At 39.6% G+C, this 18,831-nt stretch overlaps 1 protein-coding gene across 1 annotated transcript; it reads left to right on the plus strand.

The window, feature by feature from the left end:
* On the plus strand, window positions 1–18,300 carry FASTKD2 (FAST kinase domains 2). Its single transcript, XM_006042472.4, has 12 exons — window positions 1–159; window positions 1,116–1,936; window positions 4,895–4,998; window positions 5,857–5,965; window positions 6,249–6,372; window positions 6,627–6,766; window positions 7,854–8,026; window positions 12,894–13,057; window positions 14,700–14,912; window positions 15,327–15,411; window positions 17,051–17,165; window positions 18,110–18,300. The coding sequence occupies exons 2-12, from the start codon at window positions 1,217–1,219 to the stop codon at window positions 18,227–18,229; spliced, it is 2,067 nt and encodes a 688-aa protein (XP_006042534.3). The 5' UTR covers window positions 1–159; window positions 1,116–1,216; the 3' UTR covers window positions 18,230–18,300.
* Window positions 18,301–18,831: the final 531 nt, after the last annotated feature.

Here is an 18,831-nt window from a genome sequence, read left to right on the forward strand (position 1 = left end):
TTTTCGGTAGGCTTTCTTCACTCTAAATATTTCCAACCGTCCGCCCGCGAACAAACGCTTTTTGACCTATGAGGGATCCGTAAAATCTCGCGATTCGCTCAGTTCGCGGGGAAACTGTCATGGCCGCGCCTGTCTACAATCACAGGCTTCTACTCTAAGGTGAGTGGAGGACGAACTTAAGCGGAACAGTTGGTTGTACTACGCTTTAGACTTCTTGCCTTTCGGAGAAAGGTCTCAGAAGTTGCCCGGGAAGTAAGTTGAGGGAGGTGGGTTCATACTAAAAGGCCCGGCTCGGGAAGCACGGACTCCTCTCACCGGTTCTGAGACCTGGTGAGACTGTCTGGTTGCATCTCCCTCCCAAACGCAGGCCACGTGCAAGCATCACTTTAGTTTGCTGCTTCCTCCCCTGAACCGTTGTGCTTGTCCAAGGCCTTATTTTAACAGTTCGTGTTTAGCTGTTGTTAAATCCTCGGGTTAAAAAGTATCCATCAAGGTTAAGCCCTTAATTTTTATTGCCGACATCTCCGTAAAATCTTACTGCAAAGAAAGCTTTATACTAAAACTTTCCCGTCAGAAACCCACTTCTTATTTTTTTTTTTAAGACTTAATTTATGCATCCACTACTTCCAAACTAACCTTGCTCCTTTAAGACTGTGTATGCACGGAGAAGGCAATGGCACCCCACTCCAGTACTCTTGCCTGGAAAATCCCAGGGATGGAGGAGCCTGGTAGGCTGCAGTCCATGGGGTCGCTAAGAGTCGGACACGACTGAGCGACTCCACTTTCACTTTTCACTTTACTGCATTGGAGAAGGAAATGGCAACCCACTCCAGTGTTCTTGCCTGGAGAATCCCAGGGACGGGGGAGCCTGGTAGGCTGCCATCTATGGGGTCGCTCAGAGTCGGACACGACTGAAGCGACTTAGCAACAGCAGCAGCATACACACTGTAGTAGAAGTGGAGGAAGCCCGTATTTGGTAAAATGGTTTTACCCTTTTAAGGTAAATCTTAATGTCTCCCTAGGTCCCCACTTTAGTCTCTGTTAAATGGATTTTGTATTTTTAAGTAGAAATTTTACTCTAATTTTTATTTCTCTTATAACCTCTTCCCCTGCAGGAAAATGACGGCAGACATGAGTTTTTATTCATATGTAGAAGCGACGTGTGTGTCATCTTGGTAACTTTAAAGTCTTTTGAAAGTACTTCAGTAACTAGAAAATGAATAACAGAGCGGGTTCCTTTTTATGGAACCTCAGACAACTCAGTACTTTAGTTCCAACAGGCAGAACTGTGAGGCTATATCCTTTGGCATTTTGCAGACCAAATATTGCTTATTCAAACTGGAACCAAAGAAACCTCTTAAATACCTTTGGTAATAAAATGCATTCATCTACTAGATCTCTCTTTCAGGATGCTTTAATTTTTAAATCAGAAGGTGATGGCTGTCAAACAAAGGGCATAAGCACAGCAACGGTCTTTACAGTTGATAAACTACTTTGTCCTAGAAGACTGTCCTTTGATTCAAAACACTTTCTTGTCTCTGTTAATGAACTGAAGAAAAGCTTTCATCAGGAGGCCTCCGATGAAGATGTTCTCACCAAGAGAAGAAAACCAGCCCTGATCAGCAGTAGAAAACTGTCTCAGGAGTGTAATTCCCTGAGTGATGTGTTAGATATATTTTCAAAAGCACCTACATTTCCTAGTAGTAACTATTTCTCAGCCATGTGGACAATTGCCAAACGGATGTCGGAGGATCAGAAGCGCTTTGAAAAACAATTGATGTTTAACCACCCTGCGTTTAACCAGCTGTGTGAACACGTTATGAGAGAAGCCAAGATCATGTATTTCGACAACCTGCTGTTTAGTCTTCATGCTATAGTGAAGCTTGGGATTCCTCAGAACACGCTGCTCGTACAGACTTTGCTGAGGGTGGTCCAGGTAAAATCAAAAGGAAGTATAAATATACTCAGTTTAGCAAATCTTGAAAGAATGATAGGAAGTAGACATATAGCCTCCTTGAATGAAACTTACCATTGGAATGGTAGTTTACATTTGTTTCTGCATAGATACTAATATTCTATGATTTAGATACCTTAAGTTAGCAAGATCTTTCTTTTGCTTTAGAAGTTTGTGAACACTTCCCCATTTTTCTTCTCTGGAGTTGAGTAATAGTGAATAAGCTGAAGTGGGAAGAGATACAAAATATACAAGAACAGTTTGGGTAGTTGAAAGGAGAGAAGGGAAGGGAAGGGAGCTAGTATTTACTGACTACCTATATACCTTTTACTTGTGTTGTCCTGTTTAATCTTTACAATAGCTGTGTGAGGTTGGTGTTACTCTAGCAGATGAAGAAAGAGATTTTGTTATGTTAAGCAACTTGGCTAAAGTCACAACTACTGAATTTATTTATTCACACAGTAAATGTTCATTGGCTGTCAACTGTGGATTAGTAATAACTAATTGTTACTAGGGATGTAAAGATATGGAAAACACAATTCCTGCCCTTGTAACGTAGAGGGGACAACAGATACTTCGTAGGCAATTACAAAAATAACCAATATTCATTCATACATTTACGACATTGTAGGCACTACGATACTGTAGCACTGATCATTGGGAATGCAATTACAAAATAAGGGCCACATAGAGCTTTTAGTGCGATGAAAGAAAAATACACAGTGTGTAACCAGGGGCTTCAAACCTAGTTGGGAGAACGCCTTCATGATGGGAAGAGGTGATCGGGGTGAAGGATACGAGATTACTGTTTGAAGCAGTGATATGTACAGAGTTTGAAAGGAGGATTGTCTCATATAATTCTCAATGTAGCTTTTAAAAGTAGTCATTGTTACTTTCTTCTTTCTGATGAGGAAATTTAGGCTTAGAGAGGTTAAATAGCTTGCCCAAGGCCACATATTTGTTAATGTCACCATTTGTAGGTATTTGATAAATACTTGCTGGTTTAATGAACAAACACCTTGTCATAATAGAGCTAAAATTCAAGCCCAGTAGATGATGTCTAAGCTGAGTGCAAGGGATGGCCAGCAGTCAAGTGAGAAGGTTGATAGCCAATGAGATGGTGTTTCAAGTAGAGAAGACTGTTCAAATCCTGGAGAAAAGTTTGGGGAACTGAAAGTAGTTCACTGTGGCTGGAAGTACAGATTATTAGGGTTATGAGTTTGAGGGAATTGGTAGGAAATTGTGCCGTGGTTGTCAAGGAAGAGGGGTTGGTCTCATGACAAGGCATGAGGTTGGGGGGAAAAAAGGCTGAATCATAAAGAGCCTTTTATGCTTGGCTAAGGGGTTTGCCTTTATGCTATAGGCAGTGGGGATCCACTGGAGTATTTTAAGCAAAGGTCAAGCTACTTCAGTTAGTATTTAGATCACTCTGTGAGTGGAAAATTTATTGGAAAAATGAAATTGGATGGGGGGAATCACTTTTAGTTTCAAACAAAGGAGTCAGTGTCCTCTTCGATGTCACTGAAATGACACCAAAGTTGGCCAAGGAAAAGAATAGTTCCTTTAAGTAATTGTTTACCTCTTAAGAGTGGGCTCTTCAGACTTCAAAACTCAATGATCATAATTAAATAATTTTTTTTTAAGATAGGAATTTCCCAAGGATGATCTGATATGTATCCTATCTTACTATAGAATTCAAGGATTGAGTTTATAGATATTTGAGAGTTTTTAACTTCTAACATTACTGTGATTTCCATATGTTTTCAACCAGTAACTAATTTGTATTGTGTATGTTTGTTTAAACTGCAGAATATCTGTGTTTTTTGGTAGACTCTGTTCCCTATATAGTTACTTAAAAGTAATTGCAGTAAGTCACTTTACCTAGTCAGTGATTCTCTAAATGAATTTTGGACAGTATTCCCATCATCATAGTATCTGCATTGGTGAAATATGACCAATGGGTATTTGGGGTCAGATAATCTATACATATAATTGTATCTCACTAACATGAGAATGTTGCAAAGACATTATAGCTAGGTATGAAATATATCATCAGTGAAGCTTGCCCTTCAAACACCTAGCAGGTGGTCTTTTCTTTTATAGGAGATATTGATGGAATGCTATAATGGAAACCCTCTCATGGGAATGAGACCTTTTTTCCTTCCAGCAGTATCCATTTCTTATCAATATCTGCTTCTGACTTGAGGCTTTGTGGCTTGTTGGTCATGTAATTTTAGCAAAAGAGCATACATCTTTCAGGTGTGATTACAAGTACTCTTGTGAGGTGTATAGACTAGTTGTGATTAAATTGTAGAGCACTAAGTGAGCTGTGCTATTACTGTTCACTTTCTAAATTAGGCCGTTTCTGGAACTAAATTAATAACCCTGATTCAAAGGGTTTGAAAGAAGGATCCAGGGAGCCTGGGTTCCTCTTGAGATCCAGATAGTGGTGGTAAAATGTGACAGCAGATGTGAATTAGAAAGTTCACAACTGAGGTTGCAGTTTGATACTCAGGAAAGAATATAGGGAAATTGTAAGCACAGCAATGTAAGATTCATTAGGGGAGGGAAAACTGCCCTATAGCTTATTACTGCACTTGTCACCATGATGGCCTTCGGTCTCAAAAAGGGGTAAAAATAATGCTTGATGAAAGTTATTTCAGAAGTGGAGGAATATAATCAATGTCAAATCATTTTCAGTGGTAATTTAAAGTGTAAAGAAATTGTTGATACAAAAAGCATGTGTATCAATTATTTGAAAAGTTCATTTACATATAACCTCTGGTTTTCCAAAGTTGCTGTTTATTGTGGACTGACTCTGAATAATTGGTTTGATACTTAATCCTTTAATTGAAAGCATCAGTTCAGTGATTTTGCCTGGGTGAGGTCATCTACTCTGAACTCATTACCTATAGTGTTTTTGTGATTACATTTCAATAGGAACGTATCAATGAGTGTGATGAGAAATGTCTTTCAGTTTTGTCAACTATCTTGAACACGATGGAGCCATGCAAGAATGTGGATGTTCTTCTGGCAGGATTGCGGTGAGAACTCTCTTACACTTTCTTCAAGTGGCTTTCTCTTTTTCCTTTATCTCAAATCAAAAACAAAGATGAAAGACTTTATTGGTGGTGGTGGCGGTTTGGTTGCTAAGTTGTGTCGGACTCTTGCGACCCCATGGACTGTAGCCTGCCAGGCTCCTCCGTCCATGGGATTCTCCAGGCAAGACTACTGGAGTGGGTTGCCATTTCCTTCTCCAGGGGATCTTCCTGACCTGGGAATCAAACCCAGGTCTCCTGTACTGTAGGCAGATCCTTTACCAACTGACCTACAAGGGAAGCTGGTCTTTAATAGCTTATTAAACTTAAAATCCTGACTTTGGAACAGGTGAAGCTAGAAATAATGCTTCTTTCAGGATTCACTATAAAAAAAAGTGTGGGTAACATTAAAATTATCTTAAAACATAGTATTGACATGGGCTGGGGGGAACTGATACATGCTCAGTTCATAATGGTTATTTGGGCACTGTGTGGAGGTCACAGGACAGTAGCCCAGCTTGCAAAGGAGGTTAAGTTTTTATAAAATTGATGCACCTAATCTTATGTCACAGGTTTATGAGAATAATTTTTAATTCTCATTTTCATTGACTATGCATTGGGATGTCTTAATATAGTCTCCTAGTGTTTGTTTATGCAAAAAGATAGCAAAATAATGTATGAGAAAAGAATACCAGTTGGGTCCTGGAGCTTTCACTAACTGTTTACACTCTGGTGGGCAGATACTTCATTTCTTTGGGCTTCATATTTCTTGCCTATAAGTATGAACTGGACCAAATGACTTTTAAGATTTCTCTTCTGGTTTTAAGATCCTAAGACTGTGGTATTTGTTGTGTGTGATGACAGGATGCTAGTTGATGAGCAGGTTTGGAAAATAAAACATGTCTTCACATTACAAACTGTAATGAGAAGTATTGGAAAAGATGCTCCGATTGGTCTTAAAAGGAAATTGGAGGTAAATACTTTCTGAATTTTCTCTATTGGGTAAAATTTGAAAAAGATATTTCCTGTGATTTGCTATCATCTCCTAAAGTCAGTTCATTAGGAGGACATTGTTGTGCTTTTGGGTATAACTTCGCTTAAGTGGAATAATAGAGAGATTTATGTGTGTATGTATTTACATACATTTATCTATATATATCTGAGTCATTTTGCTCAAACTTTATCCTTTTTTATTTAAATATAAGATTTTAATTTATTTTACCACAAATGATAAATTAAAATTTATTTTTCTTTAGATGAAAGCCTTGAAAGAATTAGACCAGTTTTCTGTTTTGAATTGCCAGCATATGTTTGAGGTACTGGCCGCCATGAATCACCGTTCCATTATCCTTCTGAATGAGTGCAGTAAGAGAGTCACAAGTAAGGGGAATTTTTCTTACATGGTTTATAGCATCCGATCTGTTCTGAGCTATATTTGTTTTGTTTGTTTGCTGTTATATGAAAAAATATCTGATGATATGGTTAGATCTAAAGTTTATTTTTACCTATAATTGTTTTTTGTTTTTACAAAATACAGTGCTGTTTTTCTAAAGAAAAATGCTGGGTATATAGTATCTTGAATCTTACAGTCAAAATCATCTGGTAATTTTTGTTTATCTAACTCATTCTTAAAGGTAACATCCATGGGTGTCCTTTTAAAATATTGATCAACATATTGCAGTCTTGCAGGGACCTCCAATATATTAATATAGATCTTTTTAAAGGAATAGCAGATTATGTGGCTACAACTTTTGACATCTGGAAGTTGAAAAAAGTAAGTATGTTAATAGTTTAGAATAAGTCTCAGAAACTTTTAAGAAATCTATTTATTTATTTGTGGATATAATTCTCTATCATTTTAAAGTGGTTTAGATTCCAAAATATTCCAGTGCTAAATTGGTTTGAAAAATTAGCTCCTTACAATTTCTGTCTGAGTGTTACCTATTATATACTGTTCAATATCTTGATCATCTTTCTATCCAAAACAAAAACTGTATTGCCAAAGTCTTTTTCATAATATTATATGGTACTTTGGTTGGATACTAAGGATTATTTATGCCTTTCTATGTTTCCTTTGTTAGATTTAGAATAATAAAGATAGGTAATATTACGGGCTTAAGCGTTTTGAAGAATAAAATGTCATTACTGTCTTCTATGTATGGAAAGTTTGCTTGGTTCTTCAAGGGTAAGAGCCTTATCAGGGCCTGTGTTCATAATAAAACGTCTGAATGAAGCAACTGGTAAAAACTTCTTTTTATAGTGAAGCCGAGGTAACCATGTTAGATTACTGGCTTAGTTCACTTTGGAGGTTGAGGTGAATATTGTGTTTACTATGGAAATTGATTTTGGAAAGAGAACTCCTTACTGTAAGAATGACAAAGAGGGAAATGAGAGGTGAAGTGGAACATTTATTTTAATCATTGTATTTCAGCTCTGTTCTCACTTCTAGTGTTTAATATTGAACATAGAAACTTTTAAGTTATCTTTTATCTATTAGAATATAGGAAGTGTCTAGGTTTGGAAAGGAGAGCAGTTTGAAATTGATGGTCATTTTGAAAAACTTCAGAAGAGGAATATTTAAAGGTAATTTGCAGAGATTTTGTATGAAAAGCGTGTAGGAAAGGATTTATTTTAAATGACATTGGAAATGAGAACCATTGTGTGCTCTGCTTCTTGGCTGATAAAAAGAGGTTGCTTATTAACTTGATATTTTATAAGGGAAAGATAATTACTCCTTTTAAGGGAATATTTTTCAATCAGGACAATTCTGTTGCTTATTTAAACTGTTTGAAATTGGAAAGATTGCTGATAACATACTGTAATTCTTAAGACGTTTACCCTCAATTCTTTTTTTTTTTTAGGTTCTTTTTCTCCTCATTTTATTTGAAAACTTTGGCTTTCGACCTGTTGGTTTGATGGACTTATTTATAAAGAAAGCAGCAGATGAACCTGGCTTCCTAAATGTGAAAAGCCTTGTTGGTATTCTTAATGTATATTCTTCTCTCAATCACTTCTACAAATGCCAGACCCACGAGTATGTACTTGTTCCTTTTTACTTTTTTTATTGCCACATATCATATTTATAGAAAAGATTACAAAGCTCAATGAATTCTCACAAGCAAACCCATTCATGTCCAGAAATAAAACATAATATTCTTTATTTATGAAGGTAAACAATTTTATCTTAGAGACATGCTTTGCTTTTGCTCTTCTGTTGTTGTTCTTTGCAGTGTATTTGATAATTCAGTGTAGGAGACTTCGTTTCAAACTTTTGCCCAACTTACTCCCTTAGCACCCTAGTTTATAATTCAGTTTTGACCCTAGCTCTTTATCTGGTCCCAAACTACCGCTTTCTGTTCTTTTCATTTTAACTCCAATCATACATTTCTACTAATAAACACAGCAATTCCTCAGATGTGCCAGGCTCTTTCAGACCTCTTCTTTCCACCCAGAACATCTTTCCTTCTTCTCTAGATCAGTTAAGGGTTTGTTAAAAACCAGAAACGTATATAACATGTCATTTGTTAGAAGAGTGACTAAAAGTGCAGACCCAGGAGACATCTTGCTTAGGTTTGAATCTTAGTTCTGCCATTCGTTACCTACTTAACTTTACCTTACCTGTAACTTACCTGTATCTCAGTTTCTTCATCTGTTAAAATGGGCATGAATAATGACTTATTTCTAATCATACTGGACAATTTAATAATCGTTGTTATGAGGACTAAGTGAGTTAACCTGTGTCAGAATCTTAAGGCAGTGCCTGATACGCAGTAATTATTAGATTAAGGCCTTGGAGGAATAAACTGGCAGTTCTGAGGGTCTCAGTGGCAGGGTTCACAGGCCATTCCTTGGCCACCAAGTGGCTTGGCTCCCAGGTTATGCTGTGGTTAAGAATCCACTGCAGGAGATGCAAGAGACACAGGTTCGATTCCTGGGTTGGGAAGATCCCCTGGAGTAGGACATGGCAACCCGCTTTAGTATTCTTGCCTGGAGTATCCCATGGACAGAGGAGCCTGGAGACCTACAGTCCATGGGGTTGCAAAGAGTTGGACATGGCTGAGCAACTGAACATGCATGCCCAGCTTGGCTCCATCAGCTTTTTGTCCCTGTGGTTTTTTTCTCAAGATCTAGATTTCCAGAAGAGAAAATCTGATTGACCGAGTTTGGGTCACATGCCCATTTCTTTTGCTCTGGTGATCAAAGAAATGCTGGGCCAAGAAAAGCAGCTGCTTACTGTACCCTCCATTGTTCCAAAAAGACTCACTTCCTATATGTGTCCTGTGCTTTCCCTTATGTCTCCATCAGAGCTCCTGTGCTTGTCGTGTCTTATATAAATCTCTTGTGGAACCTTGACATATAGCTGCAGTTATTTGTCAGTAAACCTCTCTCCACAATTGCAGAGCTTTCTAGCATCAGACCCAGGTGCCTGTGTTTCTAAACGTAGCACAGAGCCTGGCACAGAATAGACATAAAGGTTGAAAAGATTCTCCCCAAATTCAGTCTTCCTCTACTACCCACTCTTGGTTTTATTATGAAGCTGGCTCCTATGTTCCTCCTGCCCCTTCTTGACAAATACTGTTAAGATGTGAGAGTGAAAAGGGTGAAATTGTTAGTCGCTCAGTCGTGCCTGACTCTTTTCGACCCCATGGACTGTAGCCCGCCAGGCTCCTCTGTCCATGGGATTCTCCAGGCAAGAATACTGGAGTAAGTAGCATTGTTAAGCTGAGTAGTAAATAAAACTCCAGAAACAGCCCCACGGATTCCGTAGAATTCAGAGAACAAACACTGAGTAGTTAGGGAGTTTTTCAGTTGACTGTAGGTGTCCCAGGAGATAACTTGGTCCAGTAAAATTGTTATGTTGGAAATAGAGGATGGATAACCAAGGTAATCCTAAGTAGCTACACACAGGTTAGGAAATTTGACAAAACACGACTAGGAACAGGTCATACTGAGGGGGAGTCATGAATGTTGTACTTGTCTGTCTGCTCTGCTTTCGTCTAACTCATTGGTTCTCAATTGGCCGTGATTTTGCCTCCTAGGGGACATCTGGCAATATCTGGGGACGTTAGGTTTTGTGTGGTTGGGGAGGTGGGGGGAGAGGGTTGTTGTACACTCTCTAGTGGGTGGAGGCTGGGGATGCCGCCAGCGTCCTACTGTGCACAAGTCAGCACTGCAACCACGAATTATCCAGGCCAGGTTGTCAGCAGAGCTGAGACTGAGGAACTGTGATCTAACCCTACGCTCCTACCTCAGCATTTCTCCTTGGGAGAAGTAGGAGTGATAAGAGTCGCTAATAGATTGAGATTGATCAGTAAGAAATTCCTGAATGTCCATGAATGTGCAGTTCCCTGAAGTTGGTATTTTGAGGACTATAAATAAAGAAGTTTGTGTTCTCCATCCTTCTTAGGATAGAGAAGGAGGCAAGTCATGTATATTGAGAGGAAGGCAATATGATAGGTACCAAATGAATGCTTTATGGAGGAAGGAGAAAGGAAGATGGCCTCCTAGGGTGGAATGGCAAAGATTTTAGGAGCAGTAACTCGAAGCATTTGGGAAGTGAGTTGACTGGAAGAGATGGATTAGGTAGGAGAGTTGTAGAAAATTTGACTTAGCACTTTGTATATCCACATGCTGTTCCTTAATCATTTTATTTATGTTATGGCCTCTGGTAAAGAGAAGGTGTTAAATCTAGAATATCTTCCTGGGTTTGAAGCCCTAGGAAGAAAGCATTTAACATTTCAACTCTGTCATTCCAGTCCTTTGGTTTCTTCTCTTTTTGATCTGTACTTGCCACCCTGTAGATAATCCCAGATTGCATCTCTGGTCATCAGTGTGCTCCTGAACTCCAGGTTGTATATGGTCACCGGAGATCCCACAGGGGTCTCAAGATCAATAATTCTGGAAGTCAGCTCATTCTTGGTTTTTTTGTTTGTTTGTTTTGTTTACTGTTTATCAAGTACCATGTCAAGTTTTTTTTTTTTTTTTAAACCACTTTGTGTGCTTGGTCACTCATTTGTGTCTGACCCTTTACAACCCATGGACTCCTCTGTCTATGGGATTCTCCAGGCAAGAGTACTGGAGTGGGTTGCCATTTCCTGCTCCACTTTATTGAGGTATGAGTAGCAGCATGTAAAGAGCTGTGCATAGTCAATGTTTACAACTTGGTGAATTTTTAGCTCATTATTTTTGACTCTTTCTTCTCCAGTAACATTATCCTCTTTCTCCTCTAATTGTATTTGTTCATTTAGTCAGAAAACTTGTACCAAGTGCTCAGGTACTTAAGACAAAAGTAAGACATAATCCTTTTTTGCCAGAAGATTCTATGTAATGGGTAACGTAGACATAAGTTGGCAGTTAAATATAGCATGTTTAACTGCCGGTGTAGAAAGGACTTTATATTCAAGTCAGGAGGGAAAGAAACAGCAGACTACGCGCAGGGAATGACACAGATGGTAGTGTTGTGGAAGATGAAGTACGGCACGAGGAGTGGGAGAGGTGATTACCCCTCGGGCTCCAGATCAGCCCTTCTGGCTGCCTCCTCCAGACTCCCGTCGGCTTTCCCTTTGCCTCACTGTTGTCTCTAGGACCTACCACAGCCTTTCTCGTCATCCATCTCCTCCCCCCATGGGATCTCCCCGTTGATCTCAGACATTTCCCTTTGTGGTTCATGTTACTAAGGGCTTCCTTCAGGGCACACGTGCGCTGCTGTGAGTGTCCCTGCCTGTGCCTCACTAGTCACTTACCACAGCGTGAACAGGATGCACTTTCAGGGCTCCCATTTCTGTGCTTAGTTTCAAGTGGTCTTCGCTTTTGCCATCTTTTCTACTTACTGAATTCTCCTTATCCCCAAAGCTACCCCATCCACGTTCTTTCCGGTACACTATCACAGTACTTTGCATGCACTACTTTTTTTTTCTGATATAATGAAATATAACTTATGCCTTAAGAGTCAAACTGACCTGGGTTCAAAGTGTGTCTCGGCCCTTGATTAGCAGTGTCACACTGGGCCCATGGCCTCAACTAACCTTGATTTCCCTTCTCTTCATCTGTGCTCAGTTATCCTACGTAACCTTAGCTGAGGTGGTACAATTAGGCTTGTGGTTGTTTCAGCTCACAGCATTAATAGCAATAGAATTTTAATAGCTTATAAACCTGTAGTGGCATTCCAGGCCTTGTAGATTTACTCAGGATAAAAGCCTGCTACTGCTGCTGCTAAGTCACTTCAGTCGTGTCCGACTCTGTGTGACCCCATAGACAGCAGCCCACCAGGCTCCCCCGTTCCTGGGATTCTCCAGGCAAGAACACTGGAGTGGGTTGCCATTTCCTTCTCCAATGCATGAAAGTAAAGAGTGAAAGTGAAGTCGCTCAGTCGTGCCCGACCTTTAGCGACCCCATGGACCGCAGCCTTCCAGGCTTCTCCGTCCATGGGATTTTCCAGGCAGGAGTACTGGAGTGGGGTGCCATTGCGTTCTCTGGATAAAAGCCTAGCACAGTGGTTAAAAGGCTCTGGACCCTGACAGCTTGGATTTCAGGGCTCTCCCTGCTGCTTCTTGGCTGTGTGCCCTTGGACGAGTTACTCGACCTCACTGAGCCTATTTACTCATTTTTATTATGAGGATGATAATGACACCTATCTCATAGAGTTTGAATGGGAATTAAATGAGTTAAAGCCTATAAATATTTGCCCTATGTGAGACATACCATGGCAGCTCACATTTACTGAATGTATATATTTGTTACGAGAGTCAGCTGACCTGAAAGATGTGTGAAGACCTAGTGCAAATGCAAGCCTGATGGTTTTATCCACTGAAAGCTGTTGGTTCTGTGACACCTCACTAGCTCTATCATGATCTTGTCTTCTCTTCATATTTGTAAGCCAAGTTTCCTTTCTGCCCCTCTAGGTTCCTAGAAGTTATGGCCAGTGCTCTGACTGGTAGTCTTCACCACATATCTTCTGAAAACCTGTTAAATGCAGTGTGTTCATTTTGCTGGATGAACTATTTTCCCCTGGCCCTCATTAATCAGCTTCTTCAAAAGGACATCATTGATGATCTGCTGACGTCAGGTGGGATGTCAGTGCGCAGTGTGACTGAAATAAGGCAGTAGTGCCAGGCTACCTGGTGGTTCTGAAGAGGGGCTCAGTTGCAGCGGTGTCAGTTAAACCTTCTGGAGCAGGTGCTCCTAATGAAAGGACCAAAGATGGTGAAGTCAAAGGGCCATGCGTTAAGCCAGCAAACCTGTAAAGTCAAGTTGCTCAGTCGTGTCCTACTCTTTGTGACCCATGGACTATACAGTCCATGGAATTCTCCAGGCCAGAATACTGGAGTGGGTAGCCTTTCTCTTCTCCAGGGGATCTTCCCAACTGAGGGATCGAACCCAGGTCTCCCGCATTGCAGCTTTACCAGCTGAGCCACAAGGGAAGCCCAAGAATACTGGAGTGTGTAGCCTATCCCTTCTCCAGCGGATCTTCCCAACCCAGAAATCGAACCAGGTCTCCTGCATTGCAGGCAGATTCTTTACCAACTGAGCTATGAGGGAAGTCCCTGTGGAGCCTCCTTTAATGACAGACCCTGCACATAGACGGCAGGAGTAAGAAACACATCGTCATTGTTTTTTTTATTTACACTTTATGCACCTATACAAAGACTAAATGTTCAAGTTGCTCTTTATGCCCCTATCAGAGGTGTTTATACTTCTAATCTTTACATGTCACATTTGAAGCCAAGTTAAGTCAACTTTTGCAGCTATAAAGCTTTGCCACCCACGGTCTGTAATGAGGGCACAGCTGTTAGATTAAGAAACCAAATAGTTAGCAAAGTAATGAATTCATTTACTCTTGAAACCAAAATTAATTGTTTACTTTTGGTTTTTACTATTAAAGAAGGAAAATCAGGGACTTCCCTGGTGGTTCAGTGGCTAAGACTCCACGCCCCCAATGCAGGGGGCCTGGGTTTGATCCCTGGTCAGGGAACTACATCCTGCATGTGCAGTTGAGACCCAGTACAGCCAAATAAATAAATATTATTATTTTTTTTTTTTTAAGGGAAAAGCAGTATCAGGCTTACGCCCATGTTCATTTGCTTCATCATGTCTGACTCCTTTGCAACCCCATGGACTGTAGCCTGTGAGGCTCCTCTGTCCATGGGATTCTCCAGGCAAGAATACTGGAGTGGGTTGCTATTTCCTGCTCCGGGGGATCTTCCCGACTCAGGGATCGAACCCAAATCTCTTGGGTCTCCTACATTGGCAGGTGGCTTCTTTACCATTGCGCCACCTGGGAAGCCCATATCTGGGAAATAGAGTTATTTGAAATCCTTTTAAAAACAGTGGAATGAAATTTCAGAGTTGAAGTGTGGAAGAGGAATACTATGTGCTGATTTTTCAAGCAGTCTAATGTAGGGTAAGCAGCTGTGAACCCAGGAGACTTGAATTCTAGCTCCAACTTTGCCCTTAGTTAACCAGGATGTGTTTTAACATCCTTTAGGGTTTCCCCATCAGTTCAGTGAAGAGTGAGGCTAAAGCACCTTGAAAGGTATTTTAAACCTTAAAACCTTATCAGGTACAGGCACCAATCTACACACTGTGGGAGCTTGGGGGACCCAGAAAAATCCCTCCTGATAAGAAGCAGATAATCAGAATTATAGGTACATTAATACAATTTCTTTAATGTGACGTTAATATCTTTCTTAACTACATTTTTTTTTTAGGTGACGTGGAGAGGAATGTTCACAGGCTTCATGTTGTGGCTGCTTGTCTAAAACTCGATGATGCTCCCTGTCACAAGGACCTGGACTTGGTGCTGCCGCAGTTGCCCCCCACGACCTTCTGTCCACAGCCAAAGGTCGCCGCAGCGCTGAGTGACCTTCTGGGGGAAGGGTGCTTCTCACAAAGTGTACAGTTGCCACATAATTATTTTATTGGTATGGGACTTTATACAAGTTTCTTCTGGTTTACTTTATATTTGTTTTTTTTCTGACAAAAGATTAGGAGTTTACTGTGGCAGCTTAGTGTGATGCAGCATTGGCCCTGGAGTGGGCTGCCTGGGTGTGGATTTTCACTCCCCGGCTTACTAGTGCCATGCTTTCAGCACTCGCCAGCCTCTTTGCTTATGTGTAAAATGGCAGTAATAATAGTACCCACCTCATAGGGTTCCTGTGACCTACAAATGAGACAATACATGTAAAATCCAGTCTAGTATCTGACATAAGTAAGTAAGCTCGGTATACCTTAGCTATTGCCATTGTCGTTATTGGTAGTAGTAGTAGTCATTTTTAAACAAAAAAATCACTGAGCAGTGTTTGAAAAATTAGTATCATTTTTTTTTTTTCTTCCAGATTTTGAAATCAGAATGGATGCTAACCAGAGCCAAGTGCTTCCATTTTCTGATGTGGACGTGGTAACTTCTACAGATATTCAGAGGTTGTTTACACATACTCATTTGCTGAGCTGTCTGTATTTAAATCTTAATTCTTAAAGACTTCATATTAAATAGCAGTAACACTACACAGACTTTCTATTTGTATGGAGCTTGTTATGCACCTAAGGACGTCTCATCCGTTAGTCTACTCCTTAGGTATACATGTGAGCACTGTGGTTGAAGACCGTGGGTTGGAGTTGGCCATTTGATGAAACAGGCAGTTTAAAAAAATTAGGATTTAACGCTAAACAGTGCAATCAAACAACATTGACATAATTGAAACCATCGGCACAGTGTGAATTTTTGACAAGATAATGAAATAGCGATCCTAAAGAATTAAGACTTCTACCCAAATAAAATACCCAGTATAAATATTTTGTTCTACCAGTCAAACCTTTCAAAAGGTAGAAAAACTTTAGTTTTTTAATTAAGGTATATTGTATATGGATCGAACCATAGTGAGGTTAATTAGAAGTAGTTGCCTTGACTCACACAGTACAGAAGGTGTCTCTGGGATAAATTGATGCTGCTCCCTAAGAGCACGCTCTGCCTTGTAAGCAGCTGGATCAGGTCGTGTTGCACACACCCTGTGTTCACACCCCGTGTTCATGGCTTTGCTAGGGCCTGCAGGGCACAGAGCTGAGTCAGACATGGATCCTGACCCCAGGCGACTTACATCCCCTACTGCTTTGTAGGACATGAATACGTAGAGAGAGGTACAGAAAAAAGTCTGTAGGGATTCAGACTCTTTATCCGCCCATCACTTCCCACTCACAGCTCTGTAACTTTTGCTCCTTTCCAAATCCATCTAGATTGCTCCTTGGCCATCTTTTTCAGCCACTATCTTCCCTATACGTAGCGCCTATCTCCCCTTAAGAAAAGCCTTTCTCTCTGGCCTCATTGAAAGATTGTTTTTCTTTTTTCTGGAATTCAACTGTTCTGGCATAATAATATAATGTAATAGCTCTCAGCCTAAAGTACTGAGAAGAAATGAGAAATCAGTGTTCCTTTAAAGATATAAAATTTCTTTCTCTTTATCTCAGGAGACAGTAAGGATACAAATGTCTTTTTCCCCCCAATGAACTTAATCTTTCCAAAAGGCGGTGAACAATGAAAAAAGATTACACCTTCAGTTTTTTTTACACATACAGATATTATTTTTCAACAGTCTTGTCTATCTCTTCTTTGTTTTTGGTCTCCCCATCCTGGTTTTTAAATGCTGCTCTCTTGGGGAGACAATATGTACAAACAGCATTTTCCATTTAGTGTTATCTACACCAGTACTTCTAGTGGCATAAGTAATTATATTCAGATCAGCGATTACCTCTGTATAAGAAAGCCCTAAAATGGGTGCTTTCATATCTGAAAATTTTCTTCATGAAGAATGTAGCCATTCTTAAAGATGGTTAAGAGATACTGTTTGTATAAAACATCTTTATAAGCTTTTTGTTCCTAAGTGGCCTTCACATACTGGAATGTCTGCACAGGCCAGGTAATGAGGAAGTGAAGGGCTAGAACAGGAGGGAACGGTGAGGAATGTGGTCAGTGGAGGGCTCAGCTTTGAAATCTCCAAAGAACAAGAATACAGCAAGGTTGTACACAGTCATCTCATTAGTAACTAGTTTGTATTTTTGTTTTCAGAGTAGCTGTGCTCTGTGTTCCTAAATCTGCTTACTGTTTGGATTCAACCCACCCCAAAGGATACCTTGCTATGAAAATGCGGCATTTGAAAATAATGGGTTTTCATGTAATCTTGGTAAGAAAAATTGCAAATGAAATCATCTTCAGTTACTGATGTTCGTTTTGCCAGGACTGTTATGGTTGAAGTTGGTTACTAGGACTAGAAAAACTGCCAGCAGTATTGGAATAATTGTTTTGTTTATTGTTTTCTTTGAAAAAGAACATTTCTGGTATATGATTTTGTTCCTGCTAAGTTGATTGCTAGTCATTTACTTGGGGTTTTATAATTTAATCTTTTTTATTAAGTAGAAAAATGTAAATAATATATTTTCCTATTTAAGAACATGAAACCATATTCAGTTTCTAGGTTATCTTAAACAGGAGAAGAAAAGATGTTGATTAAAGCTTTGTTTTCATGGGTCATTGTGAGGCCATTAAGGATATTTCTCACTAGAAAATGCTGGAGGGTTTTAAGAGGATAGTTCTTCCCTCTCTGTACTTCATTTGATTCTGAACACTACAACTTGAGCAGCCTCAAGGTATCTGTATGGAGTGAGGACCATACAAAGAAGTTTATATTAATGTTAGGATCGATCTAAATGCCAGTCATTTGGTCCTGCATATAATATGAAATGTAAACATTTGAATCTTCGTTATGATACTTTAGTATCTAAAACTGGATCATGCCTGGATTATCAAGGTTAAGATGGCCCATTTCTCTAATGAGCTAATCTGTAACACTTTTTTTTTTTTTCATATTGGCTATTATGTATATTCTAAGGAAGATTATCCCAAAAAAGAAATGTTTGCACCCTTTAGAGGACCTTTAAAGTTTTTGTAATTTTCACTGTGAGAGCTTTCTTCAACCCTAGTATATATAGTCATAACTAAACTTTTTAAAATGTGCATAAATTGTAAGTGGTTGGCTTGATGTTATTTTAATATCCTTGGGTGTCAAAACTAGCTTTTATATGTCATCATCTTCTTGCAAACTGATTATTTTCTTCTTTCTTTGGTAAGGTCAATAATTGGGAGGTGGAAAAACTAGAGATGAAGGATGCAGTCGCATTTTTGAAGACTAAAATCTATTCACCCAAAGCACTGTCTTCTGCTGATATACATTTGCAAAGCACATGTTAAAGTGAAAAACAACCTTTTAATGTTTGGAGACCTGAATTTGTAAAAATAACTTTAATAAATACTATAATTCAGTTGTCGATGTAATTTACCTGACTGCTCACTATAATACAAAGTGTTATTTCAGTTCACTGTTAAAATTAGTGTTAAGAATGAAAGAAATGTTGTTACTGGCATTTTAGAATATGCTGAGAAAATTCCAGAAGGGTCATCTTTGCAGTAGTACCTATTCCTTCCGGTACCCAGATACCCGACAAATTCATGAGCTGTAGATTTTACTGTTTCTCATTAGCTTTGATGCATTAAAAACTGGTTTCTTAGTTGTGATGGTTTGCAGGTAATTTGGTGTGGGCAATCCTTGGCTTGGAATCTAAGCTATTTTAGGACTCAGTTATGGACAACATTTTCAAGCACTGGCCACACAGCAGTTGGACTAGGTTCTCAAATTCAGTTCAGTTCAGTTCAGTCACTCAGTTGTGTCCGACTCTTTGTGACCCCATGAATCGCAGCATGCCAGGCCTCCCTGTCCATCACCAACTCCCAGAGTTCACCCAGACTCACATCCATCAAGTCAGTGATGCCATCCAGCCATCTCATCCTCTGTC

The sequence above is a fragment of the Bubalus bubalis genome, chromosome 2 (genome assembly GCF_019923935.1).
Source record: "Bubalus bubalis isolate 160015118507 breed Murrah chromosome 2, NDDB_SH_1, whole genome shotgun sequence".
Lineage (NCBI taxonomy): Eukaryota > Metazoa > Chordata > Mammalia > Artiodactyla > Bovidae > Bubalus > Bubalus bubalis.

Excerpts from the sequence above, each read along its gene's own strand:
- FASTKD2 (XM_006042472.4), top strand. The coding sequence starts at position 1,217 with ATGAATAACAGAGCGGGTTCCTTTTTATGGAACCTCAGACAACTCAGT. Across the intron at positions 4,999-5,856 it reads GTTCTTCTGGCAGGATTGCG|GATGCTAGTTGATGAGCAGG; the intron begins GTGAGAACTCTC and ends GTGTGATGACAG. Across the intron at positions 14,913-15,326 it reads GCCACATAATTATTTTATTG|ATTTTGAAATCAGAATGGAT; the intron begins GTATGGGACTTT and ends TTTTTCTTCCAG.